Here is a 23,055-nt window from a genome sequence, read left to right as displayed (position 1 = left end):
CAGTCTAAAAAAGCCTGTTGGGGCATAATAAAATCAATATTACATGATATCAACTATTCTTAAGGAACCCAAAGATAATTTTTTAAAAAAGAAATTGTATATAATAAGAACTCACTAGATCGCTGTGGTGGAACACAAACAATTGACTGGAAGTGGTCATACTGAGCAGATCACATGATCAGATCACGTGATTAAGGAAATGGTCATGTGATCGGGGGATGTGTGATCAGGTGTAATACATTGCAACTGTCCTACGGAGGAGCGAACACAGGATCGTGGATGGTAAGTATATAAATACTGGGAAAAGATTAATGTGCCGAAGGGATCACATATGGGGGACGTATATCGGCCGTATATACGTCGGCCGTATATACGTCCCCCATACATGTGTGTGAATGCAGCCTAAGGCCGGAGATGTAGATGGAGAAGATTAGGGATCCTAGGACAGAGTCTTGTGAGACACCAACAGAGTAAGAGTAAGATAAGGAAATGATGTGTGAGTGATAGACACTGAAGGTGTCTATGAGGAGATCCAGGAAAGGGCCAAAACAGTAAAAGGATAAAAGAATTGGCAACAGTATCAAAGGTTTTGATGCATGTAATATTCTTTAGCACACGTGTACATATGTAGAACCATGGAGTTTGGTACTTAGATGAATTTAATGTCTTCTACAATCTATCATGTTTTTGGTTGGCCCTTTGTTGTATCAAGCAGAAGTATACCCTTATGTGCACCATGATGTGAAGCTCTCTGGATGCTTTACTTTAGTGCCAGGCTGCAATGATCAGCTGTAAGGTGTATGTGATGAAGTTTTATTGATAATCCTTGGTCCCATTACAGCAAAAAATGTTGAAACTTCAATTGTCATTGGGCAAAAAAAATAAAATTGTCTGGAGCTACAATTATAAAATATATAATTTCGACTTACATACTAATTTGACTTAAGAACAAACCTTTGGACCCTATTTTGTACGTAATCCGGGGACTGCCTGTATATAATATAAAACAATTAATTGAAATTGTAAAAATGTAAAATTGTTAAAAAAAGAAAAAAAAACTGTAAAAATCATAAACAAGCCCATTCTATCAAAATAAAAAAAGATGATTTCTGGACGTTTTTGGCAATTTTCCATCCATAAATATTAGAATAAAAAATTATTTATCAAACAGTCACATAGGTCCCAAATTTACATAAATGAAAATGTCAGCACGTCCTTTATAAAATGACACATAACATAGGTCTGTACACTGAAATGCAAAACAAATTATTGGCCTCATAATTTGGCTTTTTTTTTTTTGCAAAAAATGTTTACATTTTTAAAATCTACTAAACCGTAATAAATCTATATACCAACCCAAATAATAAAGATGAAGTGTCATTTAAGAGTTTCCTGAAAGCAGTGAAAACAGAACCATAAATGCGTTTTTTTGTCAATTTCACCGCACTTGGAATTTTTTTTACAGCTTTCCTGTACATTGCATGGAAAATAAAAAATAAAAAATACAATTTGTCCCACAGATAGCAAGCCCTCACACATATCTATGGCTTTCGGAACTAGGGGAATAAAAAAGGGGCTGGGTCCTCTAGGGGTTAATGATTGATATATATTGTTTAGCTGAAGCATATACTTACCCATATATATCACTTTGCTGCCATGAAAATCCATCAATGTACAACCTAGTGAATATATTTTTAAACATTCACATGTTCAGTGAAAAAATCTTATTTTGAAGTAAACTTTACTATATGTAAACTAGAATTCTATTGCTGTATCTTATGAATATTTTCTATTTCTGTACTAATGTTTTGAGTTCTGGTACTAATTGATTGAATTATGCATGTGCATAATTGATTATGGTCTTTGTAATTACTAGCAGCATAATCATGACCTTTTTACTACATGTGCTGACACATTAAAAGGTTGTAGTGAATGCCACTACAGAGTATATAGATAATCACAAGCATGCTCCTTGGATACACATAGTTGCTAATCTGTATCTTTAGTATGGACAGTGACATACCCAATATTGGAACAAGCTACTTAGTAATATGCGAAATGTGCTAGGTGTGTTCAAGACATGTGCAATACTGGAGTGGAAACATCAGGCATTAAGGTGCACCTGTTATTAGGGCTTTTAAATATAGGCACCTTAAGAGTACTTAACCCCTGAAGAAGCTGCGTGATATGATTGGAGAGCTTTTACTACTTTGGACTAGCAGTGTAAACTTTGTCTTAAATCCAGCTGAGATTCATTGTTGACTTATGTGGGCTCTTAGCCGTATTAGTGCCAACAATTTGTATTTTGTAGGGTTGGTTTGTGTATCACTTTACTTTTATATTCATTTGGTACTTTCTGATCACCATGCTGTAAGGGTAAGATCCCCTATACCAGTGATGGCGAACCTTTTAGAGGCCGAGTGCCCAAAATGCAACTCAAACCCAACTTACTTATAGCAAAGTGCCAAGACAAAAATTTAAAAAAAAAACACATAGGTGTTTTATATAGGGACTTCTGTAATAAACGTTAAAAAATCCTGGCAGGGGGGGCGTGGCTTGGCGATGGCGGAGTAAGTCGCACTGACTGCGAGCTCCCGGCCATTCCCGCCAGATACATACGGCACACAGCGCTCTGAGCCTGGATCCCACCATGGTACACAGGAGGGGACCGAGGAAGACCACGGCACCCCCAGCAGCCGATCCGGGAGCCATTACTAAATTCCTCAGGTCAGCGGAGCTGCCTGAGGACGAGGCGCACGAGGCTCCCAAGATGGCGGCCGCGACCGCTCGTCGTCCTCACACCGCAGCATCATCCTCCCAGCAGGAGCTGGGTGAAGCGGAGGAGCCAGCCCCGCAGTCCCCAGGCACTTCGGTGAGTGCCCCTTCAGAGGGGCATCATGAAGAATACCCCCCACTATCGGGGAATGGAGGAGATGTGCCTTCATCCCAGGCCTCCCCTTCTTTAACCTGGCCTTCCACCCCTCACAGGGCCTTACCTCCCACCCCCACTACAAGCCAAGGGGGCAATATCTCCCCATCTCAGGGGGCAAGTGCCTCCCATCAAGAGTGGGACTGGAAAGCACACATACGTGCCATGCCAACCAGGCACGAAATTAATAATCTTTTTTCAAGGTTGGAGGAATCTCATAAGAGGGACATTGCTGGTCTGCAAAAAGAAATACATCACATTGGCCACAGGGTGGCAGAAGCGGAGTCTGCCCAGGAGAAAATTCTAGATCAATTGGACACTCACTCACAAGTTCTACAGGAACATGCATCCCATATCTCTAGCATTTTGACACATCTGGAAGATATTGAGAACAGACACCGCCGTAACAATCTAAGGATTAGAGGCGTGAATGAAGACGTGGAATCATCTAAGCTTGAAGAGTGGGCTCAGGCGTTTTTTGCAGAGATCTTGAATCAACCTTCTGCCTCTCCAATTGAACTGGATCGTATCCACCGCACACTGGGCCCTAAGCCGGCGGCGTCTGAACGTCCCAGAGACATCCTATGCCGAGTCCATTTTTTCAAGGAAAAAGAGGAGATACTTCGCCGTGCTAGGGAGCTCAAGGATATCACGTTCCGTGGATCCAAAATTATTGTTCTCCCAGATCTAGCGAAGAGAACCCTTCAACTGCGGAGGGCCCTGCGTCCTCTATTGACGGAATTACAATCCAGGGACATCCCGTACAGATGGGGCTACCCGTTTCAACTGATCGCCAAGAAAAATGGGAAGTCGGCTGTCTTCAGATCCCTCGGTGATCTTCCAAAATTCCTGGGGACGTTCGAGCTGCCACAGATAGCCCTACCTGAATGGCCTGTAATCAACTCGGCCCCGGTCCAACCGCCGAGAGAGAAGTGGCAGGAAGCACGCAGAAGAGGCTCTGACCGGGCTGCGAACCACTCTACAGGAACCTGAACGGGGTTTTCTTTATACTTTTATATTTGTTAGGTGTTACCTGTTATGTTTTCTTTACTATGCTGTTATAATCTTTTTCCGCGTGGCCTCATAATAACACCTATACTCCTCGATTAGTCACAGGATACGATACCTGTGGGAGTCTAACAGGGACCTTTATAGTCTTTAATTATTTGAAAAGCTAATTTAGAAGCGCTTAATATACTTTCTTCTGTATTATTAATACACTGTTTTTTGGCGGAGATGTGCCGGGAGACTCGCCCCCCATTGGTCTCCTCGTCTCCCCCTTAGGGTTGCGGTGCTGGACATCGCCTTGGCTTTTTATGCCTTATCTTAGATTTACTAGGCTCACTAGGAGCCTAGGTTGTACATTTTTTCATGTATGTTATGTTCGTCATGTTTGTTCCCCCCTCTCTTCCCTCCCTGTTCTTTCCTGGTCTACCCTCCTCCCTCCCCTCACTACATCATCTACTCATGATCTAAGCTCTCCTTTACCCAAACTATGGCGGTATTAACTGTCTGTACATACAATGCCAGGGGTCTAAATAAACCAGAGAAACGAAGCCAAATATTATATCGCCTCCATAAGAGACGAGTTCTGGTAGCAATGTTTCAAGAGACTCACTTTAAATTGGACGGCATCCCTAAATTACAGAATAAGTACTACCCTGTATGGCACCACTGCCCTCACCCCTCTAGGAAGGCTTGTGGAGTCTCCATAGCCTTTCACAAGTCATTCCATCCGTCCATATTGACCAAGGAAATAGACACGGAAGGCCGCTACATATTTCTCAAAATCAATTTACTGGGAAATGTTTTCACACTTGCTAACGTTTATTTTCCTAACCAGGGCCAGGTGTCTTTTGGCTTGGGGGTTCTGAAAAAACTGGCTGTCTTTGCTGAAGGATCTTCACTGATTCTAGGAGGCGACTTCAACGTTCCTCTTGATCCTGCACTGGACTCATCCACAGGTAGGTCCTCACTCTCTCACCCGGCACTACGTAGACTGAGACGCTCATTATTAAACCTCAAATTAGTGGATATGTGGAGGGTGCTTCACCCGGGAGTCAGAGATTATAGCCACCATTCTCAAGCGCACAACAGCTATAGTCGCCTAGATTACCTCTTTGTATCACACCAACTGTTAGATCGGGGTCCTAAGAGTTCTATCGATTCCGCCCTTTGGTCAGATCATGCCCCAGTGTACGGATGGCTAGGTCACCTGGGCAAACGCAATAAGGAATTCTCCTGGAGATTAAATGACAACCTGCTAAATGATGCCCTATGTGAAGCTGAGGTCCGGGGTGTAATCACGGACTTTATCTCCACAAATCAGGCTCAACATCTTACAATGCCAGTTAGATGGGAGATTTTAAAGGGATCTATCCGAGGGGTGTTTATGGCGCATGGGGCGCGCCTTAAAAAGGAGAATTCCGCAAAACTGAGCTCCTTATTCTCAGAATTGGGGTCTAAAGAAACCGCTAATAAATCTTCCCCAACTGATCTTTTGAAGTCGGAAATTTCAACTATTAGGCACAAGATCCTCCAAATATTAGATCAAAAGAGCCTGTGTTTTAGGGATAAGGTGAGAAAAGACTACTTCGAGTATGGGGATAAATGCGGGAAACTGCTAGCCAAAACCCTACATCCTAGGACCCCTCAGGCACCAGTAATGTCCATATACTCACCTCAGGGCACCTTAGTTAACTCACCGAATGAGATACTCCGGGAATTTAGTAACTTCTACTCCGCTCTGTATAGTCTGGATGTTCCAGCTACTGACCCTGTGCGACTCGTAGAGGAGATCTCAGGTTATCTGGAATCTCATTTCCCAAACTCTATTTCCCCAGAAGAAGCTTCTGAGATTGATAACGATTTCACCTCAGAAGAAATTCTGCAGGTAATAAAGGAACTGAAAATAGGCAAGAGCCCGGGGCCAGACGGCTTCACACCCAGATTCTACAGAGTCTTCGGTGAAGCCTTAGCTACACCTCTGACGGATTTCTTCAACTCTATCGACATCGACAGTCCCTTTGACCCACAATCTCTTAGAGCCCACATTTCCGTTATCCCTAAACCGGGCAAGGACCCCAACCATTGCGGAAACTATAGGCCCATCTCCTTGATCAATATCGACCTCAAAATATACTCCAAGATTTTAGCCCTACGCATCTCCCCACTTATTCCAAACTTAATTCACCCTGAACAGGTGGGCTTTGTCCCGGGTCGCGAGGCAAGGGACAATACCCTAAAAACGCTCACCCTGATCTCGTGGGCTCGGCGCTCGGGGACCCCTTTATGTCTGCTTACGGTGGACGCCGAAAAAGCTTTTGATAGGGTACATTGGGGGTTCCTGGGGGCCACTCTCACGAGGATAGGGTTGGGTGCAAAGACAAGGAATAGAATTATGGCCCTCTACACAAATCCGTCGGCGTGTGTCAGGGTTAATGGGTCGGTATCTTCCCCCTTTCCCATCCGCAACGGCACGAGGCAGGGATGCCCATTGTCACCACTCCTTTATATTCTGGTGATGGAGTCTTTGGCTTGTGCACTTCGTGATAACCCATCAATTAGAGGTCTAGAGGTCAAAGGAAGACCCTATAAACTCTCACTGTTCGCTGATGACTTACTCATTTATGTCTCGGATCCGGTAGTAAGTTTACCTAATATTATGAGGGAGTTTGAGGCGTACAGTAGAGTAAGCAATTTTAAGGTCAATGTCCAAAAATCTGAGATCTTGAACATTAATATCCCGAATCATCTGGTCTCCTCCCTGTCCTCCTCCCTTCCTTTTAAATGGGCAAATGGGCATATCAAATATCTTGGAGTGCACATTCCATCAGATCCTAACCAAATTTACGCTCTGAACTACACGCCTTTGCTTAGGAACATTGAAACTGATCTCAAATCTTGGAGCTCTCTGTCCCTTTCTTGGTTTGGTAGGATGAACACACTTAAGATGGATTCCCTGCCTAAGATCCTCTACATTTTTCAGACGGTTCCCCTAGATCTAAGCACCGCTTTCCTAGTTCGTCTCAGGAAACTAGCTACTAAATTTGTCTGGAAAAACTCCCCCCCACGGATAAAACATAGTATTTTAACAAGACATAAAGAACTAGGAGGGGCAGGCCTCCCAGATTTCTCACGCTACCATAGAGCGGTCATTAGTAAAGTGGTACTTGACCTGACAAGTCGAAACAGTGGAAAGCTATGGGTAGACCTGGAATGTTCCCTACTGAATAATGGCCATCTCCCAGATCTGTTTTGGCTCCCCCCTAAGAGTGATTGGAATTCCTACAACATCTCACCACTAATGATGCACATCTTGAAAGTCTGGGGTAAATTCGCCATCAGGGCCAAACTTATTAATGTCCCCGGTCCTCTGTCCCCGGTCATGGGCCTTCCCGGAATGCCGGAAACCTTAAATAGATGCCCTATTTTACTAAATGACAATGGTCGTCATAAGACTCTGGGGGAGATAATATCCACAACAGGGATACGCTCTCTAAAAGACATCTTAGGAGATAGGAGACCTTATCCTGGGGTATGGCTACATTATCTTCAACTACGTAGTGCTATTCAAGCTCTGACTCCCGGGGGAACCTTGTCTTCCACACTTACGGCTTTTGAGTCCATCTGTAGTTCAGCCAAGTTGACTCCTCATGGAGTGTCTCTAGTCTATGGGATGTTGTCGGGTTGCGGGGGGGAGGACCTACCACTGCCATATATGAAGGCATGGGAAACGGAGTTGGGCAAAACCTTCACCAAAGAACAATGGGAGAAGTCCCTCCTCCTAACCCATAAGATGTCGGTGTCCAACAAAATCCAGGAGACTAATTTTAAAATCCTTACTAGATGGTATAGAACCCCCACTCGCCTACATAGCATGTTCCCTTCGGTTTCTCCTATTTGTTGGCGTTGTCACAATGACAGGGGCACCATGCTCCACGTGTGGTGGGACTGTGGAGTGGTGGCAGCAGTGTGGAACGCCATTTGGGATCTCTACAAGCAGCTATACGGCTCCACAGGGAGCATTTCTCCTGATATTGCTCTGCTATCAATGCTCCCAGGGCGGCTGAGAGACATAAAAAAAGGCCTCCTACGACACTGTATAGTGGCAATGAGACAGGTAATCCCTAGATTGTGGAAATCCACTTCTCCACCTACCAGACTATTGTGGGTGGAGGAGATGGACAGAATGAGACGAATGGAGGAACTGAGAGCATTAGATAACAATCAATATGATGTTTTTCATAAAACCTGGTACAGATGGGACACGTTCAGGAACTCACCTGCTCTAACCTCTTGGATTTAGACGTCGTAATTGTGGGCACTACTGTTTCAACAACAGGGGATACCCCTCAACCTAGAGGTGTAGTGATTGTTCCCTTGTCTCCCCCGTCCCCTTCCCCCCCCCCTTTTTCTTCTTTCCCTACCCCCTTATTTTTCCACTTCTAGATGTTTAGTTAATGTTAGATACGTTTATATTTGCTTGGTTGAGCTTGAGTCCTACTTGATTATGTTTCCTTGTCATAACTAAATATGGGGCTGCGACCCGAACATGTGCCTGACTTGTAGGCTTCTCGCTCACTTGCAATAAAGTTTATTGAACCATAAAAAATCCTGGCAGTGTACTGTTGTCCGCTGCTCGCCTAAAACTGTTGTATACTGTTCAGGGTAAGGATTGGGGCAGAGCTCAGGTACACCTGCAGCTGATAACCAGCATTATAGAGAGAACTGCCCCATTTTAATATTGATGTATTTTATTTATAGCTATGTCATATGTCACATATAGGGGTCTGCTGACCTTTATACGTGACCCCAATCCCAGTGGTGTAACAAGACACCAGTGGGCCCTGATAGATAGATCATTTTTCTAGATACATAGATATGAGAGAGACAGAGAGATAGATATGAGAGAGAGAGATAGATAGATATGAGATAGATAGATGATAGATAGATAGATACATAGATAGATAGATAGATAGATAGATAGATAGATAGATAGATAGATAGATAGATGGGAAGATAGATACATAGATACATACATAGATAGATACATAGATATGAGATGATAGATAGATAGATACATAGATATGAGATACATAGATAGATAGATAGATACATAGATAGATACATAGATATGAGATAGATAGATAGATACATAGATAGATACATAGATATGAGATAGATAGATGATAGATAGATAGATAGATAGATAGATAGATAGATAGATAGATAGATGGGAAGATAGATACATAGATACATACATAGATAGATACATAGATATGAGATGATAGATAGATAGATAGATACATAGATACATAGATAGATACATAGATATGAGATACATAGATAGATAGATACATAGATATGAGATACATAGATACATACATAGATAGATACATAGATATGAGATACATAGATACATACATAGATAGATACATAGATATGAGATACATAGATACATACATAGATAGATACATAGATAGATAGATAGGAGATAGATAGATAGGAGATAGATAGATACATAGATAGATAGATACATAGATAGATAGGAGATAGATAGGAGATAGATACATAGATAGATACATAGATAGATACATAGATAGATACATAATAGATAGATAGATAGATACATAGATGGATACATACATAGATAGATACATAGATAGATAGATAGATATGAGAGAGACAGAGAGATAGATAGATATGAGGGTGCTGGAAAGATATGAAATAGCTGCATGATGTAGTTTATATTTACAGGATAGCAGGGGAGAATGAGCTGATGCTACACTTTATGTATATCATTTATTACCTTTCTATACTGCAGCTACATGCAGCCCGGGCTCTGGTGATTCCTCTTCCCTCCTCTCCTCTCCTATTGGCTGGTCGGGTCAGGTGACCAGCCCTCTGTGTGAGTCCCGGCTTTAGCAGGGGGGAAGGCAGAGCAATGACTGCCTTCCTGCCGATATTACTGTGCTCAGGGGTCCCAAAAGAGCACATTGAACAGTGCAGCCGCTGGACCCCTGTATCTAAGGGCCAGATCCTTATGCCCCTGCCCAATTTTATTATGTGGGAGCAGCTGTATCATGCTGCTCTCTTCTCCCGGCAGTGGTTTCTATGGGAACCACAATAACATTCAGCGCTCCCGCGTGCCCACAGGAACAGCTCTGCGTGCCGCATGTGGCACGCGTGCCATAGGTTCGCCATCGCTGCCCTATACCTTAATTCCTATTTTCTATAGCCCCCTATGCTACCCTTACCTAGGTTCTTATCCCCTTTAGTAGGACACTCCTGTGTTCTCACTACAATATACTATTAATGTCATGCATGCACTTCTATATGTGCCCCCAATGCTATATACTATATGTGTCCCCAGTCCTATATACCATAACTCCAGGCATCTACTACTATATTCAGCACTGGGCATACCCGGGCAAATGCCGGGCCCAGAGCTGCTGGGAGCCCCACATAAGGCTGTACATTAAGGAATCCATGAGGTTGAGCGGGGCTTTATCTAATGAATCCATAAAGTGTGAGGGGAGCTTTATATAAAATACACATGAGGCGGCCGTTTGGTACAATAAACTAGGAAATATTATCGGGAACAGGAGAACAGGAGTTTTCATTTCTGAATTTTTAATGCCGCCATGTGAGTTTACTGCAAAGGGGCCCACTGAGGCTCTGTCGCACAGGGGGCTTTTGAAACCTGGAGCCGACCCTGACTATATGCAATGACCCCCTGTGTCTCCACTTCTATATAATATGACAACAAAATGCCCTCACTCTTAATTGAGAATGGAAGAAGTACATAATGTAACTAATGGGTGAATTATCCACTACAGAACCTGCACATCCTATAACAGATGCTTTACATACACTTATACTTTACATAATTAGATAATGCAGTATAAAAGACAAGGAAGCATAGAGAAAGATTCACAGAGAGGGTAAAGAATGTTATATATTGTGTTTGGGACACAATGGATGGAGCATGTCCAAAATATTAACAGTACAGCTGTACATAGCTGTATAATGGACATGACACACTCAGCTCTATGATCCACTATTACTTGTATTTTCCTCTAGTGAAAAAATATTATGAAATAAATAAACTGGGGAAATCATGTGGCAAGTCTTAATTAATTACATTTTTGTTTATGTGACCTAGAAAAAATGCTTTTTTAGCTGCTACTGGTAGGACTTCAGTAAATTAGTGAAGAATTGTTGTCTTCTATCTATTTTGCCAAAAGAGGTACAGTATTTTCATCACACTAGCATTAATAGAAGCATCAGGTCAAATAGAACGCTCTCACACAATATAGTTGACAGAAGATAACAAAAAGTTATGCTGTTCCATGTTAAACTCATGTTAACTCACCTTTGGTAGGTCAAAGGTGAAATGTCAATAACAGGAAATAAAAATATACCTATAAGGCAAATTAAACAAAACTTACTCTTAGGTTCATTTCACACTATTATTTATTCCCTTTGTTCCTACCTCCATTAAAATAGTAAAAAATGTAAGTTTAACAGAGGTTTAACGTTTAAAATCCCATTGACATCAATGTAATAACATCCGTTATGTTCCATTTAGGCAGGGACCCATTATCAATGCGATACAAAATGACGGAAGCTGCAGTACTTTTTCTCGATTTAAAAAAAAAATGCCTGGATAAGAGATCTGTGCCAAACTGACCATAACGGATGACATAAACTTTGATGTCAATGGGATTTTTATCTGATATGTATATACAAGAAAGACTAAAGAAAGTGTGTATAGGCAAATATGTACAAAACGTTATTACATCATTAAATGCACCATTAAGTCCCATTAGTCACATTAAAAACACCTAAATACCACATGCCACCAATCGGCTAAACCTCACACTGCCCAAAATACTTTGCCTATGGGATTAGAAACCAGATTGGTAACTATGTAAACCAGGAAAGGAGAAACCAAAAGCACTATCCCTTAGACTGTGCCATCTAACTTGTTTGTGTGTATCATTACTGATGGTGAATGGTATCATTTTATCGATCTTGCACTTTGAAATTCTATAACTATTGGCCTACTTTGGTGGCATGTGGTATTAAATCTTCCCTTTTGGGCAGTGTGTAATATATGGTCTTATGGGTCTTTGGTAACGTGTACTCTGGTACATTTTAGGTGTTTTTAAAGGGAACCTGTCACCAGGGACCTCATTTTTCACTAAAGACAGATTGTAAAAGCGCATCACACCTGCAGTGCAAATCTGCCTTTCTGCCTTTTCTAAGCATTTGCATTACAATATAATTGTGTGTTATAACTTACCTTGCTCCCTGACAAAATCCTGGGGTAGTCACAGGGGCTGGACTTTGGTTTGGATGCATTTCAAAAAACAACATGTGACTTGTCTGTGTTACTCCTCAGAGCTTGGCCCCCACCTTTGTGCTCCTGTACAGCTCCACCTCCTGCTTCTTCTGAGAGGTCACAGCCTGGTCAGTCTGACATCAGTGTGGGAGGGACAAGCTGTACAGGAGCACAAAGATGGAGACAGCCTGCAGCTCAAACAGGTCACATGTTGTTTTTGAAATGCATCCAAACCAAAACCCAGCCCCTGTGACTACCCCAGGATTTTGTCAGGATGCAAGTGTAAGTTATAACACACAATTATATTGTAATGCAAATGCTTAGAAAAGGCAGAAAGGCAGATTTGCACTGATGGTGTCATGGGCTTTTACAATCTGTCTTTAGTGAAAAATGAGGTCCCTGGTGACAGGTTCCCTTTAATGTTTCAAACTAATTGTGTGGTGTATTTACTGATGTAATAAAGTTTTGTACATATTTGCCTATACACACTTTCTTTAGTCTTTCTTGTATATACGTATGGTCTTCTAGTGTGTTGACTAAAATTTACATTCAGTAGTATTGTATATTCCATAGCTGTGCAGGTTCCTCTGGTGTGGAGTTGGAATTTTTAACTGATACATTAAACCTCCTTTCTTCACTTTTTTAACAGGATTAAGTAACAGTAGTGTGAATTTAGCCTTATAGGAATTGAAGTTCAGCATACTATACATATATGAGATAATACAACTCATTTTTACTTCATTTTCACTTAGTATCTTGTCAAATTCTGTGTACAATGTTACATAAGCGATGCCCTAACGCCTATGCTTGTTGCATGCTTTTGATATACAATGCGTAGACAGAACTTCCCTCTGATGAAAGCAGCATTTGCCTGGGAATGACCCAGAAGACATAAAAGGAGCGCACACAGAGGGCCACAGTATGAAGTGAAGCAGTACACTCCAGCAGACGGGGAAAACAATCCCTCTCCTGTAGAAGTACTTTCTTCTTCTTCTAAGTACGTCCTGTTCCTTATGAAGTCTACAGACAAGATGTGTTTGTTTTTGTAAAATTTGCTTTTTTGTTGTTCAGGGATCTTTTTCCTATTTTTTCTGTTTTCTAAGATTCCTACTAGTAATAATAGTTTATTGCTGGGGTATTTTTTTTTAATTGACCCCCAAAACAATCTGGTGCAAACTGCTCAGTGCGGTTTGCCTCACTAATGTGCAGTTTGTGCCAGATAATCCAATAGTGTCGCACAGTTATTGGATTATCTGGCTCATTATCTAACTCATCTGGTTCATTTATCTGTTCTCAGTTTTCAGGATGTGACAAAGTTGCACCTAATTTTTTTGTTGCACTTTACTTAATGCTGTTGCAACAGAATTGTGTCACATCTAAGTAAATAATGTATCACAGACTAAGGCTACATTCACACGGACGTATGAAAATGGCCGTATACGTACCGTTTTTTTACAGGTGACATACGGCCACATTCATTTCAATGGACAATGCGTCCAACCATTTATATTGCCGTTTTTGACACTGGCGTGTACCGTACCGTATACTGGCCGTATAAAAATATAGAGCATGTCCTATTTTCTCCCGTATTTCAGTTCTGTATGCCCTAGAAGTCTATGGGCACGTATAAAATACGGGTTAAATACCTGCTGCATACGGATGAAAAACGTCACGTATATACGGGCTCATACGGCCCGTAAATACGGGACTGGAGAAATCATACGGTCGTGTGAATGTAGCCTTAGACCACTCCCCTTTAGGTGCACAGTTTTCAAAAGTGTCAAAATTCAACTGCAATACAAGTGGCGCAAACACATAATAAATGCATGTGCAGGCTCCAATGACACTCTTTTTCATGCAAACTTAGACAACACGATCACTAGTTCATATGCTAGTATTGTGAAAATAAAAAGAGTTAAAAAAGTAAAAAAAACCACAAAAAATTAAAAAATAAAAGAATGAAAAATAAAATCAATTAAGATGTCCCATATAACACATATAACACAATAAATAATTAATAAAAAAAGAGGGAAAAAAGTAAAAAAACACAACATATAAGGTATCACCATGTCCCAAAATTAATTTCCAACCTATAAAAATATAAAACAGTTATTGATAGCAGTGAAATCCGTAATGGAAAAATTAGCTCAAATGTCTGAATTGCCACTTTTTTGCTGTTTCACAACACATTAAAAAATTTTATTAAAAAATGATCAAAAGGTTGATCCCCAAAATGGTAGTAATGAAAACATAAGCGTGTCCCAGTAAAAATGACACCTTAGCCAACTCTGTACTCCTACGTTGAGGCCACGTTCACACATGGCATTTTGGTAGCATTTGAAACGCAATCCAAAGGCTCCACTCTTGATCACATGTTTTGGTAACATTGGCGCAGATTTACTTACCCGGTCCATTCGCGATTCAGTGGCGTGTTCTGTGTGGAGGATTCGGGTCTTCTGGCGATTCACAAAGGTAGTTCCCCCGATGTCCACTAGGTGTCACTGCTGTGCTGAAGTTCATCGGAGTGCACTGAAGTTCACCAAGCCAGGCCGGGTGCAGGTAAGCGCGTGCTGCGGTTTTTCCGAATCCGTTGGGTTTTCGTACGGCCACGCCCCCCGATTTCCATCATGTGCACGGCGGTGCTGATGCGCCACAATCCGATCGCGTGCGCCAAAACCCCGGGGCAATTCAGGAAAAATCTGCACAAAACGGAAAAATGTGGATAACCCGCTGGAAAAACGCGATTCGGGCCCTTAGTAAATGACCCCCATTGTGTTTTCAACACATTAACTAAATGTGAATGATATGCAATCTTACCTCAACATGCGATCGCAACGAAAATGCAGCATGGGAACGTGGCCTTAGCGGCTCTGCAAACACGTCATGGAACCTGAAAACTATTCTATCAAATTTGGAGGCATTGCAGGTGGGTTCTATGGATTCATATTGATATATTGGTACTGTCCCTCTTTCTAGATCTAGGTGTATAAAAACAAGGTGCAAACACCACACATGCAGGTTTGGGATGAAATTGTAAGTGGTATCGATTTTATTAGAATAAAAAATTAAGAAAACCATACATTTTTCTTAATTTTTTATTCTAATAAAATCAATCTCACTTACAATCTCATCTGAAAGTTGCAGGTGTGGTGTTTGTGCCCTTTTTTCCTACACCTAGATCTACCCCACTCCAGCTGGCTCAGCATCCCAAGGCAGACGCATCAAGATTTACAGTATAAATACAGTATATATTTATATATATATATCCTTCCTTTCTATATCTAGCCTTAGCCAGACTTGACTGAAAAAGAAAAAAAAATTAGACATTGAAGAAATTGCATACCTTGAAATCAAACCAACCGGAAAACCAAGGACAATGTCAAAATAAAGCCAGAACATTGTTCAGGATACGCAATCAAGAAATGATTAATACCCATCAGGCAGTACCCAGAGAGGGTTATCACGGCAGGTAATGAATGAATGATGTTATGAAGTGGACTGAAATAACCTGCTGAATGATGTCACTAACACACACACCAGGATCTCCAACCTGTAAACTAGAGCAGAGGCCAGACAACATCTGGGAAAATACGCACAAGGCAGGAGGGAAGGTGACTCAACTCTAGAAAATAAATATCATTGATCTGGCTACCTGTCCTATACAGCATAATAAAATTAAAGTTTTAGAGAAATGTATTAGTATTAATAGTTTATGTTTTCACGATGGTGGTGGAATTTTTTATGTTCCTGTATTCCATCTATTGAATTTACAGGCCAATATTTAAAAAGCATTTACTAACAATAACATGGTTTACTGGCTCTCTTTAGCTGACACTACACTATGTATGTACAGTATGTTATAGGCATTGGCGGCATCAAGTAGCTTACAGGTGACCACCTGCTCCATCAGGAGGACACAATTTATCACTGTCAAATTTTTAGCAAGATGTCTTCAGCTTCTGCAAGCACATCTCCACACTACGCCCATAAAAATACAACAGTCACTTACAGTATAATGACACCTGAAAAACAATTCCTCTTAAATAGTCTACACCCTTACAAAACAACGGACCACAACATCCCCCCACATATAACAAATCCACTGTGTGGCCTTCCTAATTTATTATAATACCTCTCCTAAACAGTTTTGTTATATACAGCCTCCATCCCATCCCAACTCTTTGTACATACAGCCTCCCCCATCTTTCCCCTCTAAGTATATACAGCCTCCCCCTTGTCCCCACTCTTAGTATATACAACCTTCCCCTCATCCCCCCTTATTATATACAGCCTCCCCTACCCCTCTTGTAGTATGTAAAGCCTCCCCCATCCCCCACTTAATATATACAGCCCCCCATCCCCACTCTTAGTATATACATCCTTCCCCCTCATCCCCACTCTTAGTTTATACAGCCTCCCCCGCATCCTCCTCTAAGTATATACAGCCTCCCCCTTATCCGCCTCTTAGTATATAGTCTCCCCCTCACCCCCCTCTTAGTATATACAGCCTTCCCCCATCATCCCTCTTAGTATATACATTGTTCACCATCCCCACTCTTAGTATCTACAACCTCCCTCCTCATCTCCAATCTTTATATATACGAACTCCCCCTCATTCCCCCTTATAGCATATACAGCCTGCCCCCTCACCCCCTATTAGTATATACAGCCTCCCCCTCTTAGTATATACAGTCCCCCCCCCCTCATCACCTTGCTTAGTATATACAGCCTCCCCATCCCCCTCTTAGTATATACAGCCTCCCCATCATCCCCCTCTTAGTATATACAACCTTCCCCCTTATCCGCCTCTTAGTATATAGTCTCCCCCTCATCCCCCTCTTAGTATATACAGCCTCCCCCCACAACCCCCTCTTAGTATATACAGCCTTCCCCCATCTCCCCTCTTAGTATATACATTGTTCACCATCCCCACTCTTAGTATTTACAACCTCCCCCCTCATCTCCACTCTTTATATATACGACCTCCCCTCATTCCCCCTTATAGCATATACAGCCTGCCCCTCACCCCCCTATTAGTATATACAGCCTCCCCCTCTTAGTATATACAGCCTTCCCATCCCCACTCTTAGTATATACAGCCTCCCTCCTCTTCCCCCTCTAAGTATATACAGCTTCCCCCCTCACCCCCCTCTTAGTATATACAGCCTCCCCATCCCTCCTTTTAGTATATACAGCCTTACTTCTCATCCCCCCTCTTAGTATATACAACCTCCCCCCTCTTAATATATGCAGCCTCCCTCCTCATACACACTCTAAGTATATACAGCCTCCCCATCCCCCTTTTTAGTATATACAGCTTCCCCCATCCCACACTTAGTATATACAGCCTCCCCCTCATCCCCCCTCTTGGTATATACAACCTTTCCCGCCCCCCCCCCTCTAAGTATATACAGCCTCCCCCCTCATAGCATATACAGCCTCCCCCCTCCTCCCCACTGTTAGTATATACATCCTTCCCCCTCAGCTCCTGTCAGGAGTCCAGGTTTTAGAGCTAAATAAAGATATGTTATAGACATGCTTCAAGCCACCAGACTGACTATTAACCACTCATGACAGCAAAATGGAACACTTATTTTTAATTCTTCATATCCAGAACAATTGCTAGAAATCCTCTTATGCCCAGGGGTGAACCTAAACATTCTGCTGCCCGAGGTGAGCTATAAAATGCAGCCCCTCTGCCCCATCCAGTATTGATATATCAGGTGAGATTTTCAGTAGATGTGTTCTGTATTCAGTGTTCCAAAATTATGCTGACATATGGTGTCAGGAGACAGGTCAGGTTCTGCTTTGTAACTGGAGACGGCACCCCTCATGCTACCCTCAATCTTGTTGCAGGTGATGCTGCTTGAGGTGAGAGGTTCAACTTGCCTTATGGATGGTGAACCCCTGCTTATGCCTAAAGGTGCGCACCCAATTTTAGCAAATATTATTGTTTGTTTAATTAAAAGTTATACAATTTTCCTATATAGATTATGTATCAATTCCGCACAGTTTTTGAGATCTCTGCTTGCTGTCCTTCTACAGAAAGCTTCTCTGCTTACTTACAGTGCACATGATTTAGTCCATGATCATATGATATTACACACGGGCACCTATGTGACATCACAAGACCATCGGCAGATTTCTGTCCACTTGAAGTAAACAAAGAAGCTTCCTATAACATGAAAGCAAGCAGATCTAGGAAACCATTAAGAATTTTCGAAAATTGTTTCACTTTTCAATCTACAAACAAAAATGTTTATTTTCTGTAATAGGAACACTCCTTTAATGCAATTTCATTTTTACACTTATAATACAGCTACGTTAAATAGAATACTAATGAAATTGTATGATTCTTTTATTCAAACATATACCATATATACTCGAGTATAAGCCTAGTTTTTCAGCACAAAAAATGTGCTGAAAACCCAAACTCGGCTTATACTCAAGTAAAAAAAATATCAAACCTCACCTTTTCCGGCTTCCCCCGCTGCTGGCTATATACTGGGCTAGGGGGCTGGCTATATACTGGGGCATATGGTCTGGCAGGCTATATACTGGGGGATATGGGCTGGCAGGCTATATACTGGGGGCAGGTGCTGGCTATATACTGGGGCAGGGGGCTGGCTATCTACTGGGGGATATGGGCTGGCAGGCTATATACTGGGGGATATGGGCTGGTAGGCTATATACTGGGGGGCAGGTGCTGGCTATATACTATGGGGCAGGGTCCAGTAGGCTATATAAATGGGGAGGCTGTGACCAATGCAGTTTCCACCCTCGGCTTATACTCGAGTCAATAGGTTTTCCCAGGTTTTGTGGTAAAATTAGGGGCCTCAGCTTATACTTGGGTCAGCTTATACTCGAGTATATACGGGTATATAGATATTCATATATATTTATATGTTTAAGGATTTAGAAGAACAATTAAAGCAAGAAAATGTCAACATGTTAGCCGCTGTAATAGCTTGGAACCATTAGAACCATCAAGTATATTGCTAAGCTCCCCCTACACAAGGCCTGAACAGTGCCAATCGATGATAGAACACAGCATTTGGCCCTCGTTTTCATGGGTCTTTTATATAGTTACATGGGGAAAGAATAATTGCTATGGTATACATATCCCCCATCCATTTAGTTATAATAATTACCAGCAAAAAAACAGTTTAAATGATAGATGTTACCCTCAGCAGCGGCATAATTTCTTTAGTTCTGGCTGATGGTCCTGCCATGATTTACACTTACAACTATTACATGTGACTTATAAGATTAGTAATGCCTGTCATACAATGCTCCACAAGTACAAGTCAGACATGGGCTGTATGGAATGACCACATATACCTGATTGCTGTTCAGCTCCCGCTAGCCAAGAATTCTCTTTCTAGAAAGCAGTGCTATAGATAGAAACACCATGGCAGTGATGGTCAGGTCCTTTCCATTAGTAAACATCATGTGAAATTAGTAAAAGACATTGCCAGACTGCTATCATTATTTTAACAGTACCAATCTTGTACTTATATGATCACCTTTCCCATGGGTATAATGTAATGTTACTCATCTTCTTATAACATTGTTGCTACATTTCCAAAAGCAACACTGCTTAAGACAAATCATTTTACACTCTGGGTCTCGGTAACATGTCATCATCTTTTACGATAAAATTCAACATTGTTAGAGTTGGTAATTACAACGTTGCTAAGCACAGCTTTGGTCTCTAGGTGGACTTCATCTTGAAAGCCAGAATGGTCTGCCATTCCACATTGCTGCTGGGTAACCCATACTTATCCCATCTTTCTGTCTTCTAAGTGCACTCATATGACCTTCCAAATTACAGCTTTAAGATCACTGTTGACTTCCAAAGGTTTCCAAGCACCTACCACACTGTGCTGGCAGATCCTGTTGTCAAGATCTTAACTACGGAGATCTGAGCATTAAAAATAAATCCTTTCATTCCATCTAGCTGCCTTGTTGTTATTGCCATGCTGTTGCCAATCCACTCAAGCAGCAAAGCCTCTTCTGCCTACAAGTTAACAGCCCACTCACAAAATCTTCCAGCAGTAAAAAGACAATCCATTACCATACATTATTCCATGCTTGGTTATTAGCCTATGACACTAGTCTTATATGAGGTCCAATGAAATGGTAGTGGGTGGCACAGTACTCAGGGGTTCAAAGACCCTTGGGCCATGGGTTTCTAGCTGATTGTTTCATCTAGCATTCAGAAACGGAAAACTAAATTGTCTTCCAATTAAAATTAGCCATAAGCTAGCCACATGCCTTAGATAGCTACTGGCTATACAACCTTATTGGGCCAGCATCTATTTATTGCCCCCCCCCCCTTCCCCAACACAGAAAGAGGGTAGTAAGCCATAAGCGGGGGTTTATATCCTCGTAGAACTAAAAGATTGTGCACACTGAAATGCAGCAGCGTCCTTTTTCTTTCTCCTGACATCTCCATACCATCTATATGTTCATCCTGTCCCACCATATTCAGCAGTTTATGCTCGGTTTTGCTAAATATGTGAATGTCTGAGGTATATATCAGTCTACGAGTCCTTCCTGAAACAGGGGCTGATGTGATAGAATGCATTCTCTGTACAGCACTGTGGAATATGTTGGCACCATATAAGTAATGGGTAATACAATAAGTAGTTGATACAGCAGCAGATATAACTGGCATCATTTTATTAGCAGTATTAAATTACACGCTACAGGAACCAGATGGCATTGCCTATAAACAGATTACATACCGCTGTATCATCTAACAATAGAAATAAGTATGAGTGTTACATTATTATGATCCTTACCTGATGCTTAGGGCCATTGAGCAATCCGCTGCCTCCTAAACTTTTCACCTTCTTCCACTCCATGGTGTTCTTGTTGTGCTTGGAGCTAATAATACTGCAGGGATTATTCCTCTGGCATTTAGTCACAGTTGTGTAGGCTCATTTCGAGAGAAGCAATGACGCTGGCATCTCATGCTACATTCTACATTACAGATATTAGCAACCTGCTGCCACCAAGCACCATTGCCCAGATAAATCCTGTGGGTGAGGTGGTGAGGGGATCTAAGTGCAGGATATCCCCACATCAACAGTGTCTTGTGTTCTCAGATCCGCAGTAAGACAAATTTAAGACTCTGAGGGAGAAAAAAACTTGACAGACCAGTGTTAATTCAATTTTGAAGCCACTCCTTCTTCTCTCATAGCTTGTCTAGATCATAAAACCAGAGGCAAGGTCACCAAGCAACCAGATCTCACGTCACTGTGGCAATAAAGTCAGCAGCTCCTATTCAGACTGTTACCTGCAGTGTAGACATGCTGTTCTCTTATCTCTGCAGTCATTCCCCTCACTCTTTATATGGATGAGGGCTGTCTAATGTTTACTTCAGTCACTTTAATGGAGGAGTGTCCCACTTGTTGGACTGTGAACCTGGACTCCTGGCTGTGAAATGCATCAAGTCACTATCTATACTGGCAATAGACATTGAACCCTATGAACTATATAAAATGATTTACATCTCTTACTCCTAGATAATATATATTTTCAGAGTAGGTTTGGCTAGTTACAGCATGGTAACCAACTTGTTAAAAACAATTATGGCCCATTGACAGTAACCTTGCTTCTCTTTCTTAGGCTCCATGCACAGAACCGATATCTGGCGGCATAATTTGCAGCCGGATACCTGTTCCCATAGATGCCTATGGCGCCCAGCCATAGAGTGGTGAGAACACGCGTGTCACACTATCTTCACCGGGATAAAGATAGAGCATTCTCTATCTTTTCCCTGTATGTACAGCCGGATGCACCCGTCCATATGGGGAGCGACAGCTGAACTTATGCTATGCCTGGATCCTGGCCTGAGCATAGCATACATAGTGTATATGAGGCCTTATAGAAATTAACTCACCTTGGGGAAGATTCATTAGGCACATGAATCTCCCCCTCCCAACCAGTTTTATGGCTTCATTGACCCGCACACCATTTTGGGCGTGTCAGGGTAAGAGGGTGAGCTGAGGCGTGAACGACTGGTCTGCCTGATTTACTATAGTCTCCAACAGAGAAAATCTCTGCCAGTTCCGATCTGGTCTAGAGGTCCCTACAGGCAGAGTTTTTGCCCAAATTGGCAAAGAAGCCAGAGCCTCTTTATGGGGGGGAGGACTACAAAACACCAATCTTAACTAATTCCCCTCCCCTGTGTCTAGCTTTGCAAAAGCAATGTTACCTGTTGAAGGGATTATCCAGATAAAAATGGAATGTTTGCAAATGATTACTGTCCGACAACAATGCACTATGTCGCGATTCACTAAGATCGTGCGCCAGATATCCTGGATGTGTCACTTCCATGTTCAGCTCCGCCGCCTTTTTCCTGGTGCATTTAAGTGCATTGGTTGCGACACAATTTAAATCCCACGCTCAGTCCGAATCAGTCAGATCGTCCAACGGCCCGCCCCCGATTTCTGTCGCATAAAAGTCAGAGCAGCTGCGCCACAATCCGATCGTGTGTGACACAATCCTCTTCTAAATACCTGTCACAGCTGTGGAATCCCCATAAAACGTCGGGAAGTCCCACAGAAATGCAATCCACGAACCCTTAGTAAATAAGCCCCAATGTTTTTAACAATGTCTCACTGCTTATGTGCCTATAATATTACAGAAATCTTTTATATTGGGGCACATTTACTCACCTGTCCAACGAAGTTCCCCGAAAGTCCATTGTCCGATGAGAATGCACTGTGCTGTGATCATTCAGAGTTCACCTTCTTCTTTGTGGTGC

At 42.0% G+C, this 23,055-nt stretch overlaps 1 protein-coding gene across 1 annotated transcript in view; it reads right to left on the bottom strand.

Moving 5' to 3' along the window:
• The window catches only part of PDE8A (phosphodiesterase 8A), a 176,042-nt gene extending 154,514 nt beyond the window's left edge, over window positions 1-21,528 (bottom strand). The window contains exon 1 of the mRNA XM_072148324.1: window positions 21,086-21,528. Within this exon, the coding sequence (XP_072004425.1) occupies window positions 21,086-21,148 (63 nt within the window). The 5' untranslated portion in view covers window positions 21,149-21,528. The remainder of the gene's footprint in view (window positions 1-21,085) is intronic.
• Window positions 21,529-23,055: the final 1,527 nt, after the last annotated feature.

Source organism: Engystomops pustulosus, chromosome 4 (genome assembly GCF_040894005.1).
Source record: "Engystomops pustulosus chromosome 4, aEngPut4.maternal, whole genome shotgun sequence".
Taxonomy (NCBI): Eukaryota; Metazoa; Chordata; class Amphibia; order Anura; family Leptodactylidae; genus Engystomops; species Engystomops pustulosus.
Note: the sequence above shows the minus strand (reverse complement) of the source record. Positions and strands in the feature narration are given on the sequence as shown.